Source organism: Phodopus roborovskii, unplaced genomic scaffold (genome assembly GCF_943737965.1).
Source record: "Phodopus roborovskii unplaced genomic scaffold, PHOROB, whole genome shotgun sequence".
In the NCBI taxonomy this organism is placed as follows: domain Eukaryota; kingdom Metazoa; phylum Chordata; class Mammalia; order Rodentia; family Cricetidae; genus Phodopus; species Phodopus roborovskii.
In genome coordinates this window covers 62123000-62143095 of record NW_026126418.1, presented here as the reverse complement: position 1 = coordinate 62143095, position 20096 = coordinate 62123000, and the positions used below count along the sequence as shown (strand labels likewise).

General features: G+C 35.5%; 1 protein-coding gene across 1 annotated transcript in view; it reads right to left on the bottom strand.

Moving 5' to 3' along the window:
- LOC127221899 (low-density lipoprotein receptor-related protein 1B-like) overlaps positions 1-15348 on the bottom strand; it is a 66454-nt gene extending 51106 nt beyond the window's left edge. The window contains exons 1-3 of the mRNA XM_051183852.1: positions 15153-15348; positions 13731-13920; positions 5839-6043 (exon numbers count right to left, since the gene is read on the bottom strand). Coding sequence (XP_051039809.1) covers positions 5839-6043; positions 13731-13920; positions 15153-15348 — 591 coding nt within the window. The remainder of the gene's footprint in view (positions 1-5838; positions 6044-13730; positions 13921-15152) is intronic.
- Positions 15349-20096: the final 4748 nt, after the last annotated feature.

Genomic DNA, 20096 nt, shown 5'->3' with positions numbered 1-20096 from the left:
TGTATAAATATACTCACTTACATCTTATCTCCTCATTTATTAATTATCTTATCCATCCAGCCATGGTCTCATTCTAGAAAACCATATAGCCATCCTACAAATCACCTGGTGTATTCTCAGTAATTGTACCCTCCCCTTCTGTTGAAAAGCCAGCTTTTCTTTCTGTTGTACACAAACAGTTTTATGTAGGACATCAATCTGATCCTTTTACTGAAGACACATTTCTAGTCCCCCATCTTGTCACAGACTCACCACACTGTCACTCCACAATTACTTCTCCGAAGCCTCTTCTTAAGGGCCTTTCAGACCATTTTCCTTCTCCATGCAGATCCTGAGGACATTTCCCAGGACAGCATTTATAGATGAACTTCATCTGTATGCCATTCTCTCAGCAATAGCACTATGCTCTCACATTGGTAGAACTTTTTTTTTTTTTTTTTTTTTTTTAGGTAGAATAGAAGGCTTCTCCAATAGGTTCAAGAAAGATAAGATGTTATTTGTAGCTTCTATCTGTAATCATTCCTAGCTTTTGCTTGATTTCTTCTCCATAATCTGACAGCAATCTGTTTTAATTTCCAAGGAACCTCAGCATCTAGTTATTTTTTTCAGGTAATAAATATTCCTTCTCTATCCCGTATGGTCTACTGGAAAGGTGGAATATACTAATTTTTCTCTTAGTGTATTAAACAGTGCCACGACTCAATCTTTTCTGGCCAACACTTCTACCTTGTGTTCTCCTTTGTTTATGATATCCCCATAAACTCATTAGCCTCTGTCCCTCTGGTTGTGTATGTGACAGATCTGTATATATTACAGACCACTGTAAGCCTTCTTCAAAATACCTCATCTCCTTACCTAATGTATATCCCCCTTCCTCTTTACATGTAATCAGTCATACTCTAAAATCAAGGACCTTCCTATACCTCAGTCATATCCTGCAGTATCTTTACATATCCACCTGGGCAACTGTATTTACATTTAAGATTCTTCCCAACCCCTTGAGCAAAATTCGATACAGACCTCCTCCAGGTACTTGCAACAGCACAAATAAAAGACATCTCTAGCAGGCTACAGCTCTGTATGCTCAGAGGCTATAAGACCTCAACTCTAAAACTCTTCTGATGGCCCTCCTCCTCCTTCAACCTCCACTCACACAAATGTAGCCTCTCCGTGAATGGTGAATGATCACGACCACCTGGAGTGGCCATGTCTGAACTAAAGAAGCATCAGACTTCACTTGCAAATCCTTGAGAGCAGCCACTCTGTGCCTCTCATCATTCCCAGCCACTGCTAAAGTACCATGATATGCATTTGGGTACTCTGTTTCTTCCTTTTTCTCCACTAATTGCCCCATTCTGATCAATGAACATTTCTTATAATCCTCAGTCACTTGTCACTTCCATGATACCAACCTTTCCTTTTTCTTGGATTTGCATGTCTTCAAAAACCCAGTAATCTCTGGAAATAATATTAACCCCTCTATCTACTTGAAGAGACTAACCCTTAAAACTTTACCTTCCCTACTCAGTAATTCCCTTCATGATCCTTTTCCCCTTAATGACCTTGAGAAATGCCTCCTTCTTTTCTACCCACTGAACACTTCTTTCTAATACTGGAATTCTGACCAATTGTTTTCCTTCAGTTCTCAGATAAGAAGGCATATTTCAAATGATAACCCAGCCCACTTCCATGACATAGCTCCATAATAATAACTTTATTAAATCTATGCAACTTCTTTTATACGAGTAACTACCAGATTCTCATCACCTTACAGGCTCTCTTTTGCATATCCCACTTCTTCAATTCTTTAGCCTATGCCACATTCTTAGGAAAACTACTTTCCTTTCTTTGCAGCTATACTCTTCTTCATTCACCTTCTACCCATTACTATAACCCAGATTTGTCCACCCCACATTAATACAATAGCCAATGAAAAAAAACCCTGCAGCCAAATGGAAAAATCTCTTCCCTTTCTTCCTCATAAATCTCTTGGCTGTCTGTCCTCTACAGGTAATAAGTACTGTCATTTTCATCTGGATGTGCTGTTCTTCTTTTATCTCTGGTACCTGGTATCACCTTATTCTAATTGAAACTTGACTCATCTCATGATCCTGTCTGTGCCCCAAAAGTATTTCAAAGTTAAACTCTTACGACTCAGTGACTATTATATACTCTCATACTTTTAAAGCCTTATTTAGGACTTAGGCTTCCCTCTCTGGAAAATACTGTTTGAGAAAATGAGGTTATTGCCCAGGAAAACTGGTATATTGGTCCACATATTTTTTTCATGTCTTCTAAATCTTCTAATATTCCTATTGCCTCCGCAATTCAGGAGATTTCTTCTTCTGGAACATCGATTTACGTCTTTTTTCCAGACAGTTAGCTTGTTGTACAAACATGAACTTCTTTACAGGGACCAAACAGTGACTACTAAGTTTATTATTTCATTTCCCTTCCCACCTGTATCAATTTCTCCACCTACCTGACTGTTTGAAGTCCACAGTATTCAGACAATGGATGCTCTTTCAGATATATCCTAAGCAAAACAGCTACATATATTACAACTCTCTAAAACCCAATAGACCTGGATGCAGGTAACATTCACCAAAACTGTAGATTTCTGGGTCTCATTACTAGCTTGAAAAAGATCACTTGTTTCTTACTTCATCAGTGATGCTACTTCTATTTAAACCACTTCAGAATAGCCCCAGATACAGCAGATACATTTGAACAAACAACCTAGGCAGCTGAGTTTTAACAAAAGTATCAAGAACACATGCTGGGTTGAGAATGGCCTCTTCAATAAGCAGTACTAAAAAAGCTGCACATCACTGTGATGGAAATAAAATGAGATCTTTATCTCTCACACTGTTTTCAAAATTAACTCAAAAGGCACTAAATACTGGATTAAAACACAGAAATTTTTTTCTTACATTTTTAAACTTGCATTTTTTAAGAACACATGAAAAGGAGATAAATGATATTACTCTAAATTACAATTTTTTTGCCCAATTTGTAATCAGCTAAGAGACTAAAGGTTTGACCTGAGAATCAATGGTGGTATATGTAACCTATATGTCTGTCAGAGTTCAGATTTAGAATTTATAAGGACCACAACTCAAGAGTTAATATCTGTTCCAATTTTAAAAATGAACAAAAGACCTGTGCAGATGTTTGTCAGCAAACAAAGCTTCCCAAGAGGTATACAAAGAAATAAACCAAATTGCTAATCATCCAGAAAATATAAATCAAAATTACAATAAGTTACCATATCACCCCAATTTAACTGTCAGTTATCAAAGAGAGTGAGTTTGCATGTGTGTGGGTTGCTTGTATATAGACATTCTGGAACTAGTCAAAACTCAAGCAACTAATGACCTAGAAATCCCAGTGCTAATTATATACTCAATGGGAATGAAATTCTTATATCTAAGTGATATGTGCCTTCCATGACTAGTGTGATCATTTAGTCAAGAGAAAAAAATAAATACAAATATCTAAGAGTCTCAACTGATAAACAGAAAAAGAAAACATAGTAATTATATCACTCTGAAATGTTATTTGGGAACAAATGATAAAATTATGGAGCAACAAAGAGGTATTGGGAGAGCATTATGTTAAGTGAAATAGACCAGGAGAAGAAGAAAACTGCTACACTATAATACTCTTTTGAGAAATCCAAGCAAGGTGATCTTTGAGAAAGACAGATAATAGAGGCTGAGGAATTTAAGGGCTTGTGGAAAAGTTGGTCATCAAGGGTACTAAATTATGTAGTAGGAGGTAAACATCCTGCAACTCTAAGGATATGATTATCATTAATAACATTATATTTACATTTATGATAACTAAGCAGAAGGTTTTTGAATGTCCTTCCAACAAAGAAAAAGTCTATGTTTGGTACACCATACACTGATCATTGCATGTGAGCACAGGTATACATTGCACCCCAGGTGTATCAGGCTTTGATTAATGAATAGCTAATTTAACGGTTATTAAATGTACAAACCCACAAACTGTAAGACAAAATAATAAAATAGATTTTGACCCAGTCTGAAATAATCATGGTTTGAACATCATCAAGGAGTACAAAGATATAGTCACATTAAGTAAAATTTTCATATAACTAAAAAGTACATTATCTTTCACTAACAGCATCCTCTTCCTATGTCTCCCATATTATTTATACTTACCACGAGTAAGACTTGGAAAACAGAGTCGATGGATAGAAATGTGAATTGGCAGGAGTTAAGGGTTTTATGATAAGCTACAAAGGCATTATCTGTATTAGTATATAATAGAAAATAGAACTACACAGAGTATATTGACTTACCTGACTGTGTTTTCCAAAGTATTAACTGATCTCACCAGTTAGAATTTCTATGTGAAATTCTAATTTATCTCCACAATACTTTTGACAGATTGAAAATTTGCACATTAAAGCTTCAGTCTTTAAAAGCTAAGCAATTTGCCTAAGTCTCATGACCATTAAGTTTAAAAGGTGGATGAATAATTTAGGCATATCATTCTTGATCAAGGTTACTGACTTTAACACAAATTTAATATAATCATGGCTGAGCCCATTATTTTAATGTCATTTAAGCACTCAACTTTCATCTCTCCCCATCATTTAAGCCACATGAGGAAAATATGAGGTACCCAAATGTGAGTCAGTGCATTTCCTTCATCTTCAAGAAACTCACACAGTGCACTCCACACATCATCGCATGGACCCCATAACTTCCTTCATAGTGGTGCATGTTTGGTGTCCTATTTACTGGAAGACTTAAGCTTGAAGGATTGTTTGAACCCAAGAATTCCATACTAGCCCAAGTCCCATAACTAGATCCTATGTTATGAAACAAAGGCAAAGACAAGCAAACACAAAAATACCACCTTATCTTGCTTGATCCTATAAATTCAAAATTCAATTTTGGTCAGTTGGTTGGTCTTTTTCTATAAATAAAGCTTTACACGAACTGGACCCATTCTACTTTCTCCATTTTTCTGTCTGCTTCAGCACTGTAAGGGTCAGTAGTCACCTCACAGAACATTTAGTTTATGCAGTTTCCAACATGTATGATCTGGCCTACAAGAAGGTATTTTCCTCCCTTCTCAGACCTTCCTCAAGGTATCAGAGGGCTGAGACCTGGGGATTTTGTACTTCTGACAGATAATGGGTTGGTAGGTGGGACAAGATTGCCCCAGTTGTCTGACCAGTCAGGAATAGCCTTTCAACTGTTGAAATTTCACTATCTCCAGTGCTGACACTTGTCCCGGAAGAGATAAATGACACATTGATGTAGGATTATGTACCTACTTTGAGGATTATTCTAGAGACAGAATAACGATTTCTCCACTAAGATTTCATATGGCAGTAAAAGAAAAGACACTAGGGCCTCATTGAGTATGATAGGCCTTTCTGTAAATATAATCACATGTTCCTGTCTTCCAAGATTCCTAAGTGGCTTTCACACAGTGACTTTTTTTTATGACTTCCCTCCCTTCAGGAAAATTAATGTAGTTTCACATATTAAAACATTATAAATTACAACAAAAACATATAAACCACTTAAGTTCAATTCAAATTAAAACAAGAAACAAATCTATAATTTGTGTTCTGAGAATAAAAGTTATGCAGCTTTTCTTATTGCAGCAAATGCATTTCAGGAGGTTTTCAAAATACCCAGACTGTTTGTGTGCTGAATAGATTATTCAATCAAAGAAGTTCATACAATAGCCCTTTTGAAATTTCTTGATAGGTGTATGCTAGAGAAGGATGAAACATATTTTCAAAGTTATTACATAAAGTAGGAGTATAGAAGCACCCATTTAACTTACATGTCTTTGGGATCCATCGTATTCACATCTTTCAATTTTGCCCAAGCTGCCCTCTGAGAAATAGAGCTTCTCTGCACGGTGGTCAATGGTGAGTCCATTTGGAGTGAGTATATCTGTGCTGACTATCACATGGGGATTCTTCCCAGTCAATGTGGCTCTCATGATACTGGGATGCTGTTCATTCCAATTGGTCCAAAACATCAAACTGATCAAAGTGAAAATTGTAAGGACAATTAAAATGTTATTAAAAATAGAAACATCTGTAGAGACACAAGAATGTGATGTTTTATAACATTTTCTTTTTAGTCTATGACCCTGCAGAAGTCTAAGTAGTAAGAATTATGTATTGGCTTTGGAAATAGCTTCCAGGTTTCTTTTAAGACTCCAAAAAAGACTCATTCAAATACAATGGCCCTGTGTACACTTTCTGATTGCTCTTTAATTAGATGGAGTAAATTTGAACCACAATGAAGAATAACTAATTGTGTAACAATCAAAAACAAAGCAGTGATATTAAATTTTATATGTTCTCTATTTTCTGTAACTAAGCTTTAGCAATAGCTTCACATTTCAGCAAATCCATCATGATCACTTCAGGTAATTACTTATCTCCCTATAATTGACAAAAATCAAACATCTTTTTCATTTCAAGTTTTGCTTTGGAAATTCTTCATTTGATCATATAATATGGTCAAATTTCCATATTTCTATAGTTTTAATCATATACATATATATGTGTGTATATATACATTCACACACACACACACATCTATATCTATATCTATATCTGTATCTATATCTATATCTATATATATTTGGGGGGTAATTTGTGATCTTTCAAATCCTTAAACAAAATATCTATTACACACAAATGTCAGATTAATGTCTATATAAGTGTGTTATGGAGAAACCCTGGGATTTCATGGAAGTCTTTAGAGCTCCAGGACTTGTTTTCATGGAACAGCTATTGTCATGTCTTCCTCTGTCCTATTTGCCTAGGTAGGAAGCAGGAACAGAAATTCAAAGGAAAGGAGAAACTATAAGTCTGGGAGCTCTAAGAATCTGGAAGGAAATCATGCTTAGCTTACTGGGATCAAGAAAATCTACTGATATTTTTGGTTATGATCCTAGCCTTTAATGGGTGAGCCATTCTCAGGAATCCACAAAGATGACCCTTGCTAAAATTCCTAGCAATAATGAGGAGGCTTTACTTTAATCAGATTAGTGACTACCCTAATTGTCATCACAGGACCTAGATCTAGTAACTGAACATTGGACAGGGCTCCTGGAGTTCAGATGAAGATAGGGAGGCAGGATCATATGACTACCTTAGGGAAAGCCACAGAGACAATTGACAAAAGCTAAAGGGAGCTCATGGACTAAGTGACAGCTACAGAACCTGCATGGGATCAAATTAGACCCTCTGAATGTGGATGTCAGTTATGAGACTTAATCTTTTTTGGGGGGGTGGTAGCCTGGCAACGGCACCAGGACCTATCCCAGGAGCAAGAACTGGCTTTCTGTATCTGACTCCCTATGGTAGGATACCTTGCTCAGCTTTAATACAGGGGGGGAAGGGCTCAGAACTGCCTCAACTTGATGTGCCAGATTTTTGTGGCTTCCCAAGGAAGGCTTTACCCCCTCAGTGGACTAGATATGGGGTTGGAAAGGGGGGAAGGCTGGATAAGGGGAAGGAGGGGGAACTGGTGTTGGTATGTAAAATAAAAAATAAATTATTTTTAATAGAAAATGAAAAAAATCTACTAAGATTATATTTTATGTTTACTAACAGATTGCCTATACATTTCAATGTAGAAACACTTGAAGTGAATTTAATGTTTTGACCAACTTTACTAAGTTTCTGAGAACATTTTGAAATCAATATCTGTCCCATTTTCAAGTAAAAAAATAAATGTTTCTAGTTGCTAATTTACAAAAATATCTTGCATGTACCCTTGTCATTGTTAAATCATAACATTGTTTTGCCCTCAGTTCTAAGAAGTGTAGAAGTGTTGTGTTCTATAAATGAGCAAAAGCACCAAGAAAATTATCACCAATCCTAGAAATTAGTTTTTAAATGAAAATTGATATAATTTAATCATTTAATATTTAGACATAAAATATATTCAATTTACAATTCATCTACAACACTTTCCTAGGTTATATTTATTCAATGTTTGGTTCTGTTTTCCTTTCATTTCCTCCCTCATTTTACAGATATGAAAACAGAGGGTGAGCAATTCAGTCTAAAGCTATCTGAAGTATACAAGTTGCTAGTATCTGAGTCATGTATAGACTTGAATATTAAAGGTGCTAATTATATTTCTGGTTTTCCTTTAAAATATGTGTTGGTCACCCAGGCGGTGATGGTATGTGCCTTTAATCCCAGAACTCAGGAGGCAGAGGCAGGGGGATCTCTGTGAGTTCAAGGCCAGCCTGGTCTACAAGGGCTAGTTCCAGGACAGCCTCCTCCAAAGCCACAGAGAAACCCTGTCTCAAAAAAACAAAAAACAAACAAACAAACAAAACAGACAAACAAACAAAAAAATATGTGTTGGTCAACCAGTAACAAAAGTGATTTCAAAATATCATTGATGCAGCTATGTAGATGATGATTAAACTGACATTTTATATTTTCAAATTTAGTTATGATTCACTTTCCAGTTCAAATACCTTCCTGTGTATAATTCAAATATTTAGTTTGCTAGATACAAGTTGAAAGTGAATGTGGCTTATTTTATAGCTAAATTTTCCAAAATGAAGCAGTAATCAAATAGTAATTATTATAAGAAACAGCAGGAGTCATCTACCTGTCATTATTTTAATTAATGTGTTTTTTTTCCTTTGACTCATTTTTCACTCTTACATAGAACAAATATTATTGTGCTTATGAACTGAAAACATGAAGTAAAAAGTGACCCATTTTCACATTTATTGTAGAACAAATATTATGGAGCTCATGATGACATGATGTCCAAATAGGGAATTAAGTCTAACCTCATAAGGTTCTACAGAAATTTCACAAACAGTTCTATGATATCCAAGGCTGACAGCCCCTTGACACTGAGATGCTGAGGTCTGTGGTTATCTATCACAGCTCTCATCCTTTTTAGATGCTTGAGAAATGAACTTTTGATATTGTTCAAGGAAAACTGTGTGGAAATTAAAGGGATATGAAAAGACAAAGGAAAGAAAAGCTATTCTTATTTGCACATGATGTGATATTATACACAAAAGAGTTGAAAAAGTCTACCAGAAAACTTCTAGGATCAATCAACCATTTCAGCAAAGAGGCAGGGTACAGAAACAATTTGAGAACACTAATAGCCTTTCTATACACCACCACCAAACACACTGAGAAAGAGGTCATGGACATATTCTCATTTGCAATAATATCAAAGACAACAATTTACTTTGGAATAAACCTAGCCAATGAAGTGCAATATATCCTCGAGGAAAACTTTAAATACCTTAAGACAGAGGTTGAGACACTAAAAAATAGAAAGACACCAAATGCTTATGAATTGGTAGAATTAATATTGCAAAAACTTACCATTCTATCAAATGAATTTACTTATTCAGTGCAACACTAATCATCACAATATTTTTAAAGCAGTAGATAAAAATGTCCTATAATTCATATGGTACAAAAAAGAAATCCTGAACAACAAAAACTAATACTCAATATTGAGGTATAATAATTAAAAAATAAAGTACTGGAAAAATCATCCATTTATATCAATTAAATGAAACAGAAAACCAGACATGAGTACACATAATTGCTGTCATCTGATAATTGACAAAGAGGATTAAAAATTTAGTAGAAAAGTCAGCATGTAGGTACTAGGTACTAGGAAAACTGAATGTCCTCATGGAGAAGAATAAAATTGTGCTTATATTTTTCACCTTGCATATGAATTATCTCCAAGTATATCAGAAACCTCAATTTGAAACCTGAAACCCTAAAAGTACTATATGAATGCACAGGCATTTCCCTACAAGATATAGGGATGACTTCTTGGAAAGTTCTCTGTTTGCCCAGGAATAAAGGGTAATAATGACAAGTGGAACCTCATAAAACTGAAAAGCTTTCTACAGCTAAGGAAACAATGAATTGATTGCAGAAGAAATCCTCAGAATGGGGAGAATTTTTTTTCAGCTACACTCCTGACAGAGGACTAATACCCAGAATAGAAACTGAACTAAAAAACATCAAGGGAGAAAATGCCATGTGAGAAATGGGCTGATAATTAAAAACTGTTCATCATTCTCATGAATTATAAAACTGTAAATTCAAGAAACTCAGAGATTTCATCTCAAGCAAGTCAGAACGGCTAATAAAATTACTGACAGCAAGTGCTAATGAGGTGGTTGAGAAAGAGTAATACTCATTTACTGTTGGTGGTAATGCACACTGGTATATCTCTTTGGGAAATCAGTGTGAACAATCCTCAAAATGCTAAAAATAAATATACACACAGACACCTATATCACTCCTTGGCATATCTGCAAAGGAAGCAAATTCCAACTCTGCACATGCTTGCTTACCCTTGTTCATTGCTGTTCCATTCACAATAGCTAAGTAGTGGAAGCAACCTTAACCTTAATATCATTCAAGAGATGGATGGATAATTAAAATGTGGTACGTATACACTATATAGAATTGCTCAACTATTAAAAGGAAAAGAATAGAGAAGAGAAAAAAAAACAAGAAAGATACCATAATAGAGGGAGCCTTTATAGGTTATCTGGCAATAGGAAAATGTCCAGAGATCTAATCTACAAGGATGACCCCAAGTAACAATCTAGCAATATTGGAAAGGCTCCCTTAAATGCCCTTCTCTGATAATGAGATTGATGACTACCTTAATTGCCATCCTAGAGCCTTCATCCAGTAGTTGATGGAAGCAGAAGCAGACACCCACAGCTAAACATTGAGTCAAACTCTAGGAATCCAGTTGCAGAAAGGGAGGAGTAATGAGCAACGAGGTGAATACCAGGCTGGAGAAACCCACAGAAACTGCTGACCTGAATAATGGGGAGCTCATGGACTCCATTCTGATAGCTGGGAAACTAGCATAAGAATGACCCAGATTCACTGAATGTGGTGTTAGTTGGGAGGACTGGGTAATCTGTGGGGCCTCTGGTATTGGATCAGTATTTATCCCTGGTATACAAATGGACTTTGGGAGCCCATTACCCATAGTGGGATACTCCCTCAGTTTGGTAAAATGGGGTGGGCCTGGACCCTACTCCAAATGATATGACAGACTTTGAAGACTTCCCATGGAAGGCTTCACCCTCCCTGGGGTGCAGAAAAGGGATGAGATGGGGGTTGGTGGGGAGAACAGGGAAGGATGGGAGGGTGCAGGAACTGGGTTTAACATGTAAAACAAGCTTGTTTCAAATTTAAATTTAAAAAAAAATTTAAAGTGAAATGACATTTAAATTCAAATAGATTAACCTAGTAAGTATTAGATTGACAGTAACCCAGACTTTAGATTGAGAGACAAACCTCCCCAGGTCTCAGTTCTCTGTGGTTGCTAGCTCCTTACAAGTGATTACACAACACCACATCATTGTCAGAAACCAGGAAAATGTAAAGGAACTATGGGAGAAGGGGGATTCTGTGTGAGAATATCAGGATACAGGTGACTGGAAGTGGAAATGAAGAACTGCGGAAGCAGCCCATAATTGCAGATGCAGAAGAGACATCAGTACAGAAGGAGGAAGGAGTGACCACATAAAAATTGGTTGATAGATCATATTAACTTACATATATCTATAAGTATACAGAGTATTGCCACTTAGGAAAACAATAACTATGTACTAACAAAATCCCCAATACTAGTCATGAAAAATATCTTTTCGAAAGTTTGGCAACTTGGTCAGGATAGTCTGTATAACTCCCAAAACAATAAGTTCTTGTACTCACTCTTGTGTGCCCTTGGATTTGGAAGGTAAGTTCCTATTAGAAAAGCCACTGCACACTTAGGATATAGACTTCAGAATTCTCAATCTGTGTCTAACCTGAAGTCCTCCATCTTTTCTCCTAGCTTCCATTATGCCTGAAATAACTGTGCAAATTGCCAAGAAAAACCAATAATTAGTAGTCCTGTCTATCTACGAAACTATTAGCCATAACAATGACCAGCATATGAAGATATCAATAAAGGTGCAATAGTGTCATTCCACATCAGTGGCATCCAGCAACTATGTGATGAGACTGAATACCCATTCAACAGGAAGAAAATTATTCCTGGTTCTAGAAACATAGCTAATTTCATTAGACTAGTGAGGTCATGAGTCTAAAAAGAACATGTATTGCTACCACTTTGGTAGATTAGCACAATTCCTTAACAACTGTGTGTGTGTGTGTGTGTGTGTGTGTGTGTGTAGAAACACATAGAGATAAATAGAAACATGTAATAACCTCTCATCAAAGAAGATTTTCTCTATAGCAAATGCAGGTCATTACAGAAAGCTACAACTGGACACAATGCAGAGATGAATGGATTGTGGAGATCTCAGCCCCAGTGAATACATCAGCAGCACAGCCTCTGTGTTGAAGGCTGAAGCATCGCAACATAGGAAGGGACAGACAGATTACAAGAGCCAGTATGCCAGAAAGTCCATGGCTGTAAGATTGACTCTTTAGAAAAGGCTGCATAAACAAAACATTAACAATGATAATATCAATAGACATGCTATCATGGGAGAAGAAATATCTCACAGGGTCCTACCCCTAAGAGGAAAAATACCAGCAACTAATGTTCCCATAGAAAGGTAGAATTAGCCTCTCCCAGGGATGAGCTCCCTGACTGGTTATCCCATACAAAGTGGTCAGCTCTGAAACCACATACACAGGCACTTATACACACATTAATGAACAACAACAACAATAGCACAAAGACAGACTCATCAGGTTGGATTTATATTCTCTATGTTGTATATATGATATTGTTATATTGTATATATTATAATTGCATGCATACATATACAGAGAGAAATAAGTGAACATAACACCCAAAGGAAAAAAAGCTATCAATTTGATACCAGTGGTCATGAAAGGGGTTGGAGGGAGTGGATACAGGAGGAAATAAAGTGAGGAAATGAAAAAGAAAAAGGAAAGTGGAATAATGACATTCTAATTAATCTGACAAAAAGATTGGATGAATATTCATTAATTTCATTTTTTTCACTACTCATTTGAGAATAAAATGTGGTTTTCTCCTTCAAATCTTTACCATACCACAGTGGAGTGAACATTGACAGGGATATTTCTACTTAACTGCTTTGCACTTCACTTTTCTGTGTAATGATGTACTTTATGACTTTATTTGCTTCTGTCATGTTTTTCCACTTTGTTTTATTTTTATTTTCTCTGAATTATTTCTGGCATAGTCTCTCCTTGGAAGTTCCTCAAAAGCTCTAATCTAAATATCTCAACAATTTATTAGCAAATGAGTAAAGTTCAAAGAGATATATACAGCAATTATTTCAGTTTTGTTTATTTTCTTTGAACATTTAGGCATATCTATAGTTATAAAAATTACTGCTAAAATGAAAGAAAAACTATTTTCAGGAATAAGTAGACACTTGTAAATTCTTTATGTATTTATAAGTCAATGCATTCTATACACCGAATTTTCTGTATTTTCACTTTCATCATTCATACTACCATTTTTTTAATCGAACCTCTGTCCATGTTAACACACAACATTTAAATAATACACATTCTAGTTCTTCACACAGTGTTCTCATAAAAACTGAGAAAGGCTTATAGAAGGTAATTTGAAGGGAATCTTTATCTTTAAAGTTAACTTCTTTAATGTGTGTATCAGGGTCTATTCTTACAGATATATACAGATATAATACATTCAGCCTCTTACTTTTGGCATTCATCTAAAGCAAGCACATGAGGATGGTCATCTTCTGACATGGTGATGACTGCTTCTCTGTCAATTGCTCCAGGCTGAGTCTGATCTACTGTGTGCCTGGTGATGGAGGACGTGCTGGAGCTGGTCCAGTAAAGAGTGTCCCAGGCTCTGTGATAGGCAAGGCCCTCAACAGAGCCCACATCTAAGGAAGAAAATAGACAATAAACCACATTTTATTTTTTAAAAATGCCTTCTCACAAAACATTACTCAAGATATATCCAAAGACCTTATTTTAACAGCCATATGTTCATAAATTCTGTGAACTAAAAACACAAATTTGATTCCTATAAGTAATATATTACAACATATAGCATTACAGTTGAAGTGATATGTGTATGTGTTTGCATGTGTATATGGTAGGGTGGGAATAGGTTTTATAAAAATAAAGTTATTAAATAGTTAATTTTTCATTCAAATATTAAAACCACACATATTATTTCCTTTGGGTGTAATAAAATGATGGTATTCCAATTTGTGTCTCAATAATTAATTTTAGTAAGTCATAGAACACAAAAATTTAAAACTTGCTGTAAACCACTGGCCAGCACATAGATTCAGTGGTAATGAGTTTTCTGCTAATTCTGCAGATCTAGGAATTTTAAGAATAACCAAACAAACACACCAGACTGACAATAAATCAAAAGGCAAATCTGTAGTTGATTTGCTGTTGTCAATGATGGTAGACATTATTCTAATAAGCTAGCTGGCTAGTTGTTTCATGCTGTTCTGCTAATCTATTGATTCAGATTCATGTCATCATGTCATGGCACTCCATCCCAGTCCCTGGGCAACAGAGTAGCTCAACTGTCTCAGAATACACCTTTCTATAAATTGATCCTTATTTTCTTACACTTCTTCCCATGTTCAGTATAACAAAAGTTATACCCACATCACATCACAAGATAAAAATGGAACAAAGAGAGAAGCTTTGTGTTTTTCTTCCCAGGAAACTCTCTCAGAAAGTACTGAGCTCTCACAAAAATCATCAGATTACAAAACAAAACAAAAAGTTACTTTGCTGGTCTTTGCAACCCTTTTTCATACTAGGTGCTTTGTCCAGCCTTAATACATGGTGGAGTGCTCAGTCTTATGAGAATTTGATATACCTTGTTTTACTAGTATCTGAGTTATGCCCTTTTCTGAATAGAAGTAGAGGAGTAGTGGATGGGGTCTTCAGAGAGGAGTGGAGGGGAGGACTGGAAGGAAAGGAGGAAGGGGAAACGTTAGTAAGGATGTAAAATATCTAAATAAGTAAGTAAAATGAGCAAACAAGCCAAAATGGAAAAAAAAAAAGTTGTTTATTTAACATTTCACAAGCATGATTAGAGGTTAGATAGATTAGGGCTTTTGAGATACACTGAATCCCCAGAGACCTGAGGGCAGCCCCAAACTATCCAACGCTACACCTGTTGCTATCAGAGCCTTGATCCCTCCTCTACCAGGAGAGGTGAGCACTAGGACTTCTGACTCCCCCTTTGGATGCCACTGACCAGGCTCCTTGCTCAGTCCCACCATAAATATCCAGAGACCTAGGGGTATTCCCAAATCATTCAGCACTCCATCTGCCATCATTGGAGCCTTGGTCCATCCCCGAGAGGAAGATCAACCACCTAAGCCATAGGCCCTACCTACACCAAATAGAGGAAAAGTGATCCCTTGAACTATAGGCTCCATCTGTAACCACTGATGGAAGAGATGAGTAGACCACAGTATAAAAGCAAATTCAACAACAAAAAGAGTACTATGACAACCCAAGTATCTAGGGGTTCTACACCAGCAGGAATTGTACATCTCAGCACAGATGAATCAGAGAAAATGGCCTTAAAAATAACTTTATGAAGATGATAGAGGCCCTTAAAGAGGAAATGAAAAACTCCTTTAAAGAAATGGAAGAAAAGACAAACAAACAAAAAAAATGGAGAAAAAGACAAATAAAAAATGCAAGATATTAACCAATCTCTTAAACAAAGCAAGGAAAGCAAGGGAAAAAAAAAAAAAAAAAAAAAAAAAAAAAAAAAAAAAAAAAGAAAAAGGAAAAGGAAAGACCAAACAGGTGTTAGAAACAATTCAAACAATTCAAGACATGAAAATTGAAATAGAGGTAATTAAAAAAAAAAAACTCAAACTGAGGGAATGCTAGAAATAGAAAATCTAGGTAAATAATCAGGAACTACAGATGCAAGTACAACCAACAGAATACAAGCTTGGAGGAAGAGAGAACCTCAGGTCCTGAAGATAAACTAGAAGAAATAGGGTTGTCAACAACAAAAAAAAAAAAAAAAAAAAAAAAAAAGAGAGAGAGAGAGAGAAAAAGAAAAAAGAAAAAATCTTAAGTCCAACAAAAATTCTTAACATAAAATATCCAGAAAATATGGGACACTGTGAAAAAGACAAAATCTAGGAATAAAAGGTATAGTAGAAGTTGAAGAAGCCCAGCTCAAAGGAGCAGAAAACATACTCACCAAAATCATAGAAGAAAACTTTCACAATCTAAAGAAGGGCATGCCTAAGAAAGCATAAGAAGATTACAGAACATCAAATAATCTGGGGCAAATATATAAATAAATAATGTCCCCTTGCCACACAATAATCAAAAAAGCAAATATAAAGAATAAAGAAAGACCATTAAGATCTACAATGGAAAAAGGCTAAGCTAAGGAATATATGATGGCAGACCTATCAGAATTATACCTGATTTCTCAATGGAAACTCTGAAAGCCAGAAGGTCCTGGATATAGAAGTTATATGAACATACTTCTATACCCAGAAAAGATTTTAATTACTATAGACAGAGAAATTAGGAGATTAAAAACAAACAAACAAATTTAAATAATACCAATTCAGCCCTACAAAAAGTTCTGGAAGGAAATGTCTAACCCAAGGAGGTTAGCTACACTCATAAAAATATAGACAATAGATAATCCCTCATTACCATAAGCCCAAAAAAAAGGGAAACACACACACAATACCACCAACAAATCCAAGACTAACAAGAAAATACAATCAATGTTCATTAATATCCCTTAATATCAATGGTCTTAATTCATGAAAAGACACATGCAAACAGAATGGATATGAAGACAGAATTCATTCTTCTGCTCCATAGAAGAAACATATCTCAACTTCAAAGTCAGACCTTATCTCAGAGTAAAGGCTTGGGAAAAGATTTTCCAATCAAATGGACCTAAGAAACAAGCTGGTGTAGCTATTCTCATATCTAACATATTAGACTTCAAACTAAAATTAATCAAAAGAGATGATGAAGGTCGTTTTATATTTATCACAAGAAAAATATATCTAGAGGAAGTCTCAATTCTGAACATCTATGCCCCAAATACAAAGGTACTTACATTCGTAAAAGAAAAATTACTAAAACTTAAATCTCACATAAAACCTCCCACTCTTATAATGGGAGATTTCAATACCCCACTCTCACCACTGGATAGGACCACCAGACAGAAACTTAACAAAAGAATAGAAGAACTAATAGAAGTTATGACTCAATTGGGTTTAACAAAGAGCTATAGAACATCACATCTCATACCAACTCAAAAGAATGTACCTTCTTTTCAGTACCACATGGAGCCTTCTCTAAATCAAACACATACTCCACAACAAAACAAACATCAACAGATGAAAAAAGAAATTGAATAACCCCGTTTATGTTATGGCATCATCATGGTTAACAGTTAGAATTCAACATCAACAAAAATTTCAGAAAGACTACAAACTCCTTGAAATTGAACACTGCTCCCTTATATCACCTCTGAGTCAAGGAAGAAATAAAGAAATTAAAGACTTTCTAGAATTCAATGAAAATGAAGGCAAAAAAGTACCCAAACTTATGTACACTTTGAAAACATTGCTAAGAGGAAAGTTCATACCACTAAGTGCCTACATAAAGAAACTGGAGAATAGTTACACTAGAAACTTATCAGCACACCTGAAAGTTCCGGAACAGCAAAAACAACAACAAAAACTGCAGTCTCACCCAGGAGGAGTAGACACCAGAAAATAATCAAATTGAGACCTGAAATCAATAAAGTGGAAACAAACAACAAACGAAAAGACAATACAAATAATCAATGTAACAAAGAGTTGGTTCTTCCAGAAAATCAACGAGATAGACAAAACTTTTTCCAACCTCACTAAAAGGCAGGGGGAGAATATGTATATTAACAAATTCAAAAATGAAAAGGGGGACATAACAACTGACACTGAGGAAATTCAAAACGTCTTCAGGTCATACTTTGAAAACCTGTACTACACAAAATTTGAAAATGTAAAGGGAATGGACAAATCAAGAACAGATAAACAATTTAAATAGACCTATAATCCCTAATGAAATGAAAGCAGTCATCAAAAGTCTCCCAAACAAAAAGGCTCCGGACCGGATGGCTTCAGTGCTGACATCTACCAGAAATTCAAAGAACAGCTAATACCAATACTCCTCAAAGTGTTCCACAAAATAGATGCAGAAGAGTCATTGCCAAACTCTTTTTTACAAGCCTATAATTACTTTGTTACCCAAACCATAAAAAGATCAAAACTAAGAAAGAGAACTATAGGCAAATATCTCTCATGAACAATGATGCAAAATACTCAATAAAATACTGGCAAATTGAATCCAAGAAAACATCAGAAAAACCATACTACATGGTCAAGAAGGCTTCATCCCAGGGATGAAAGAATGGTTCAATATATGAAAATCCATCAATGTAATCCACCATATAAGCAAACTGAAAAATATCCTGTTAACAAGCCTTCATGATAAAGGTCTTGGAGAGCAATATATGAAAGCAATATACAGCAAGCCAACAGCCAACATCAAACTAAATAGAGAGAAATTCAATGCAATTCCTCTAAAATCAAAAACAAGACAAGGTTGTCCATTCTCTCTATATCTCATCAATATTCAACTTGAAGTTCTAGTTAGAGCAATAAGACATAAAAAAGAGATCAAATGTATACAAATTGGAAACAAAATCAAACTTTTCACTATTTGCAGATGATATAATAGTTCAAATAAGTGACCCAAAACAATCTACCAGGAGCTGAGAAAGAAATCAGAGAAATATCACCCTTCACGAAAGCTACAAACAACATAAAATATCAAGGGGTAACTAACCAAACAAGTGATAGACCAGTATGACAAGAACTGAACCAATATTTATCCCTAGTTCATGAACTGGCTTTTTGGAACCTATTACTCACTTAGCCTAGATACCTGGGGGAGGGCCTACGACCTGTCCTAAATGATGTGACAGACTTTGATGATTCCCTATGGGAGGTCTCATGCATTCTATGTAGTAAATGGAGATGGAATTGGGTGAAAGTGTGGGGAATGGGAGGATGGGAGGGAGATGGAACTGGGATTTGTATGTATAATAAGGTTGTTTTAAATTTAAATAAAAATTAATTAAAAAAAAGACTGAGACAAGGGTTATTGCCTTTGATCAGGTTTTAAACACCAGTTTTGATCTTCTACATGCAAAATAATTATCTCAGGATATCAAAATAGATAGCTACCCCCATTGAACCTCTTCTCTATGCTATAAAATAGATACTGTTTTGAACATGCCATTTTATTTTGTGAATAAGGAAACCCTAAACTTTCCTTCTTAACCTCCTTTTCTAAGGAAAATTGTACTCCATGTCCATTTAGATCCACATCCTTATTCTTAATAATGCCTCCTTTGGGGATGCATGGAAAACATTTATTGCTTTTTCTAAGTGAAAAGCTATATGTAATTTGCTATCACAGTTTTCATTCACACAGTAAACAATCAGACACAATCAGTTTAATGTTACTATAGAAACTTAAGCCAGAGACAGTGGAAGAAAGACCATAAAATGCATCATAGGGAAATGTCTTACGGGTGATTTCATTTCTATAAGATGGTACATGTTGGGAATGAGTGTGTGATTGGTAATTGTTCATGTCACTTCATATATTAACTAAAAACATCCTGTTTTATTACTATATTTATATACTTTCATATTGTTGTTAAATATACTAAATTTATTTATAATCACTTAAGTATTATAGTCCTTTGCCATTCATGGCTAGAATTAGAAATGACATAGATGATGTTCAAGCAAGTTGACTCATTCTTCCTTCCTTCTGAATATTCCTTTGTAGGTGCCTTGGCAAGTCCTCCTTCTGTCCATTTTCTCCTGACAGTTAAAATATTCTCACTGGCATCACAAGTGAGAGGAGGTAGATGCTCCTGTTCTATAGGTAACAAATCCAGAGCATGGACGAACATAGTGTGTCTAACTACACAAGGACTTTCTCTTTAAATGTTTCTGAGTAG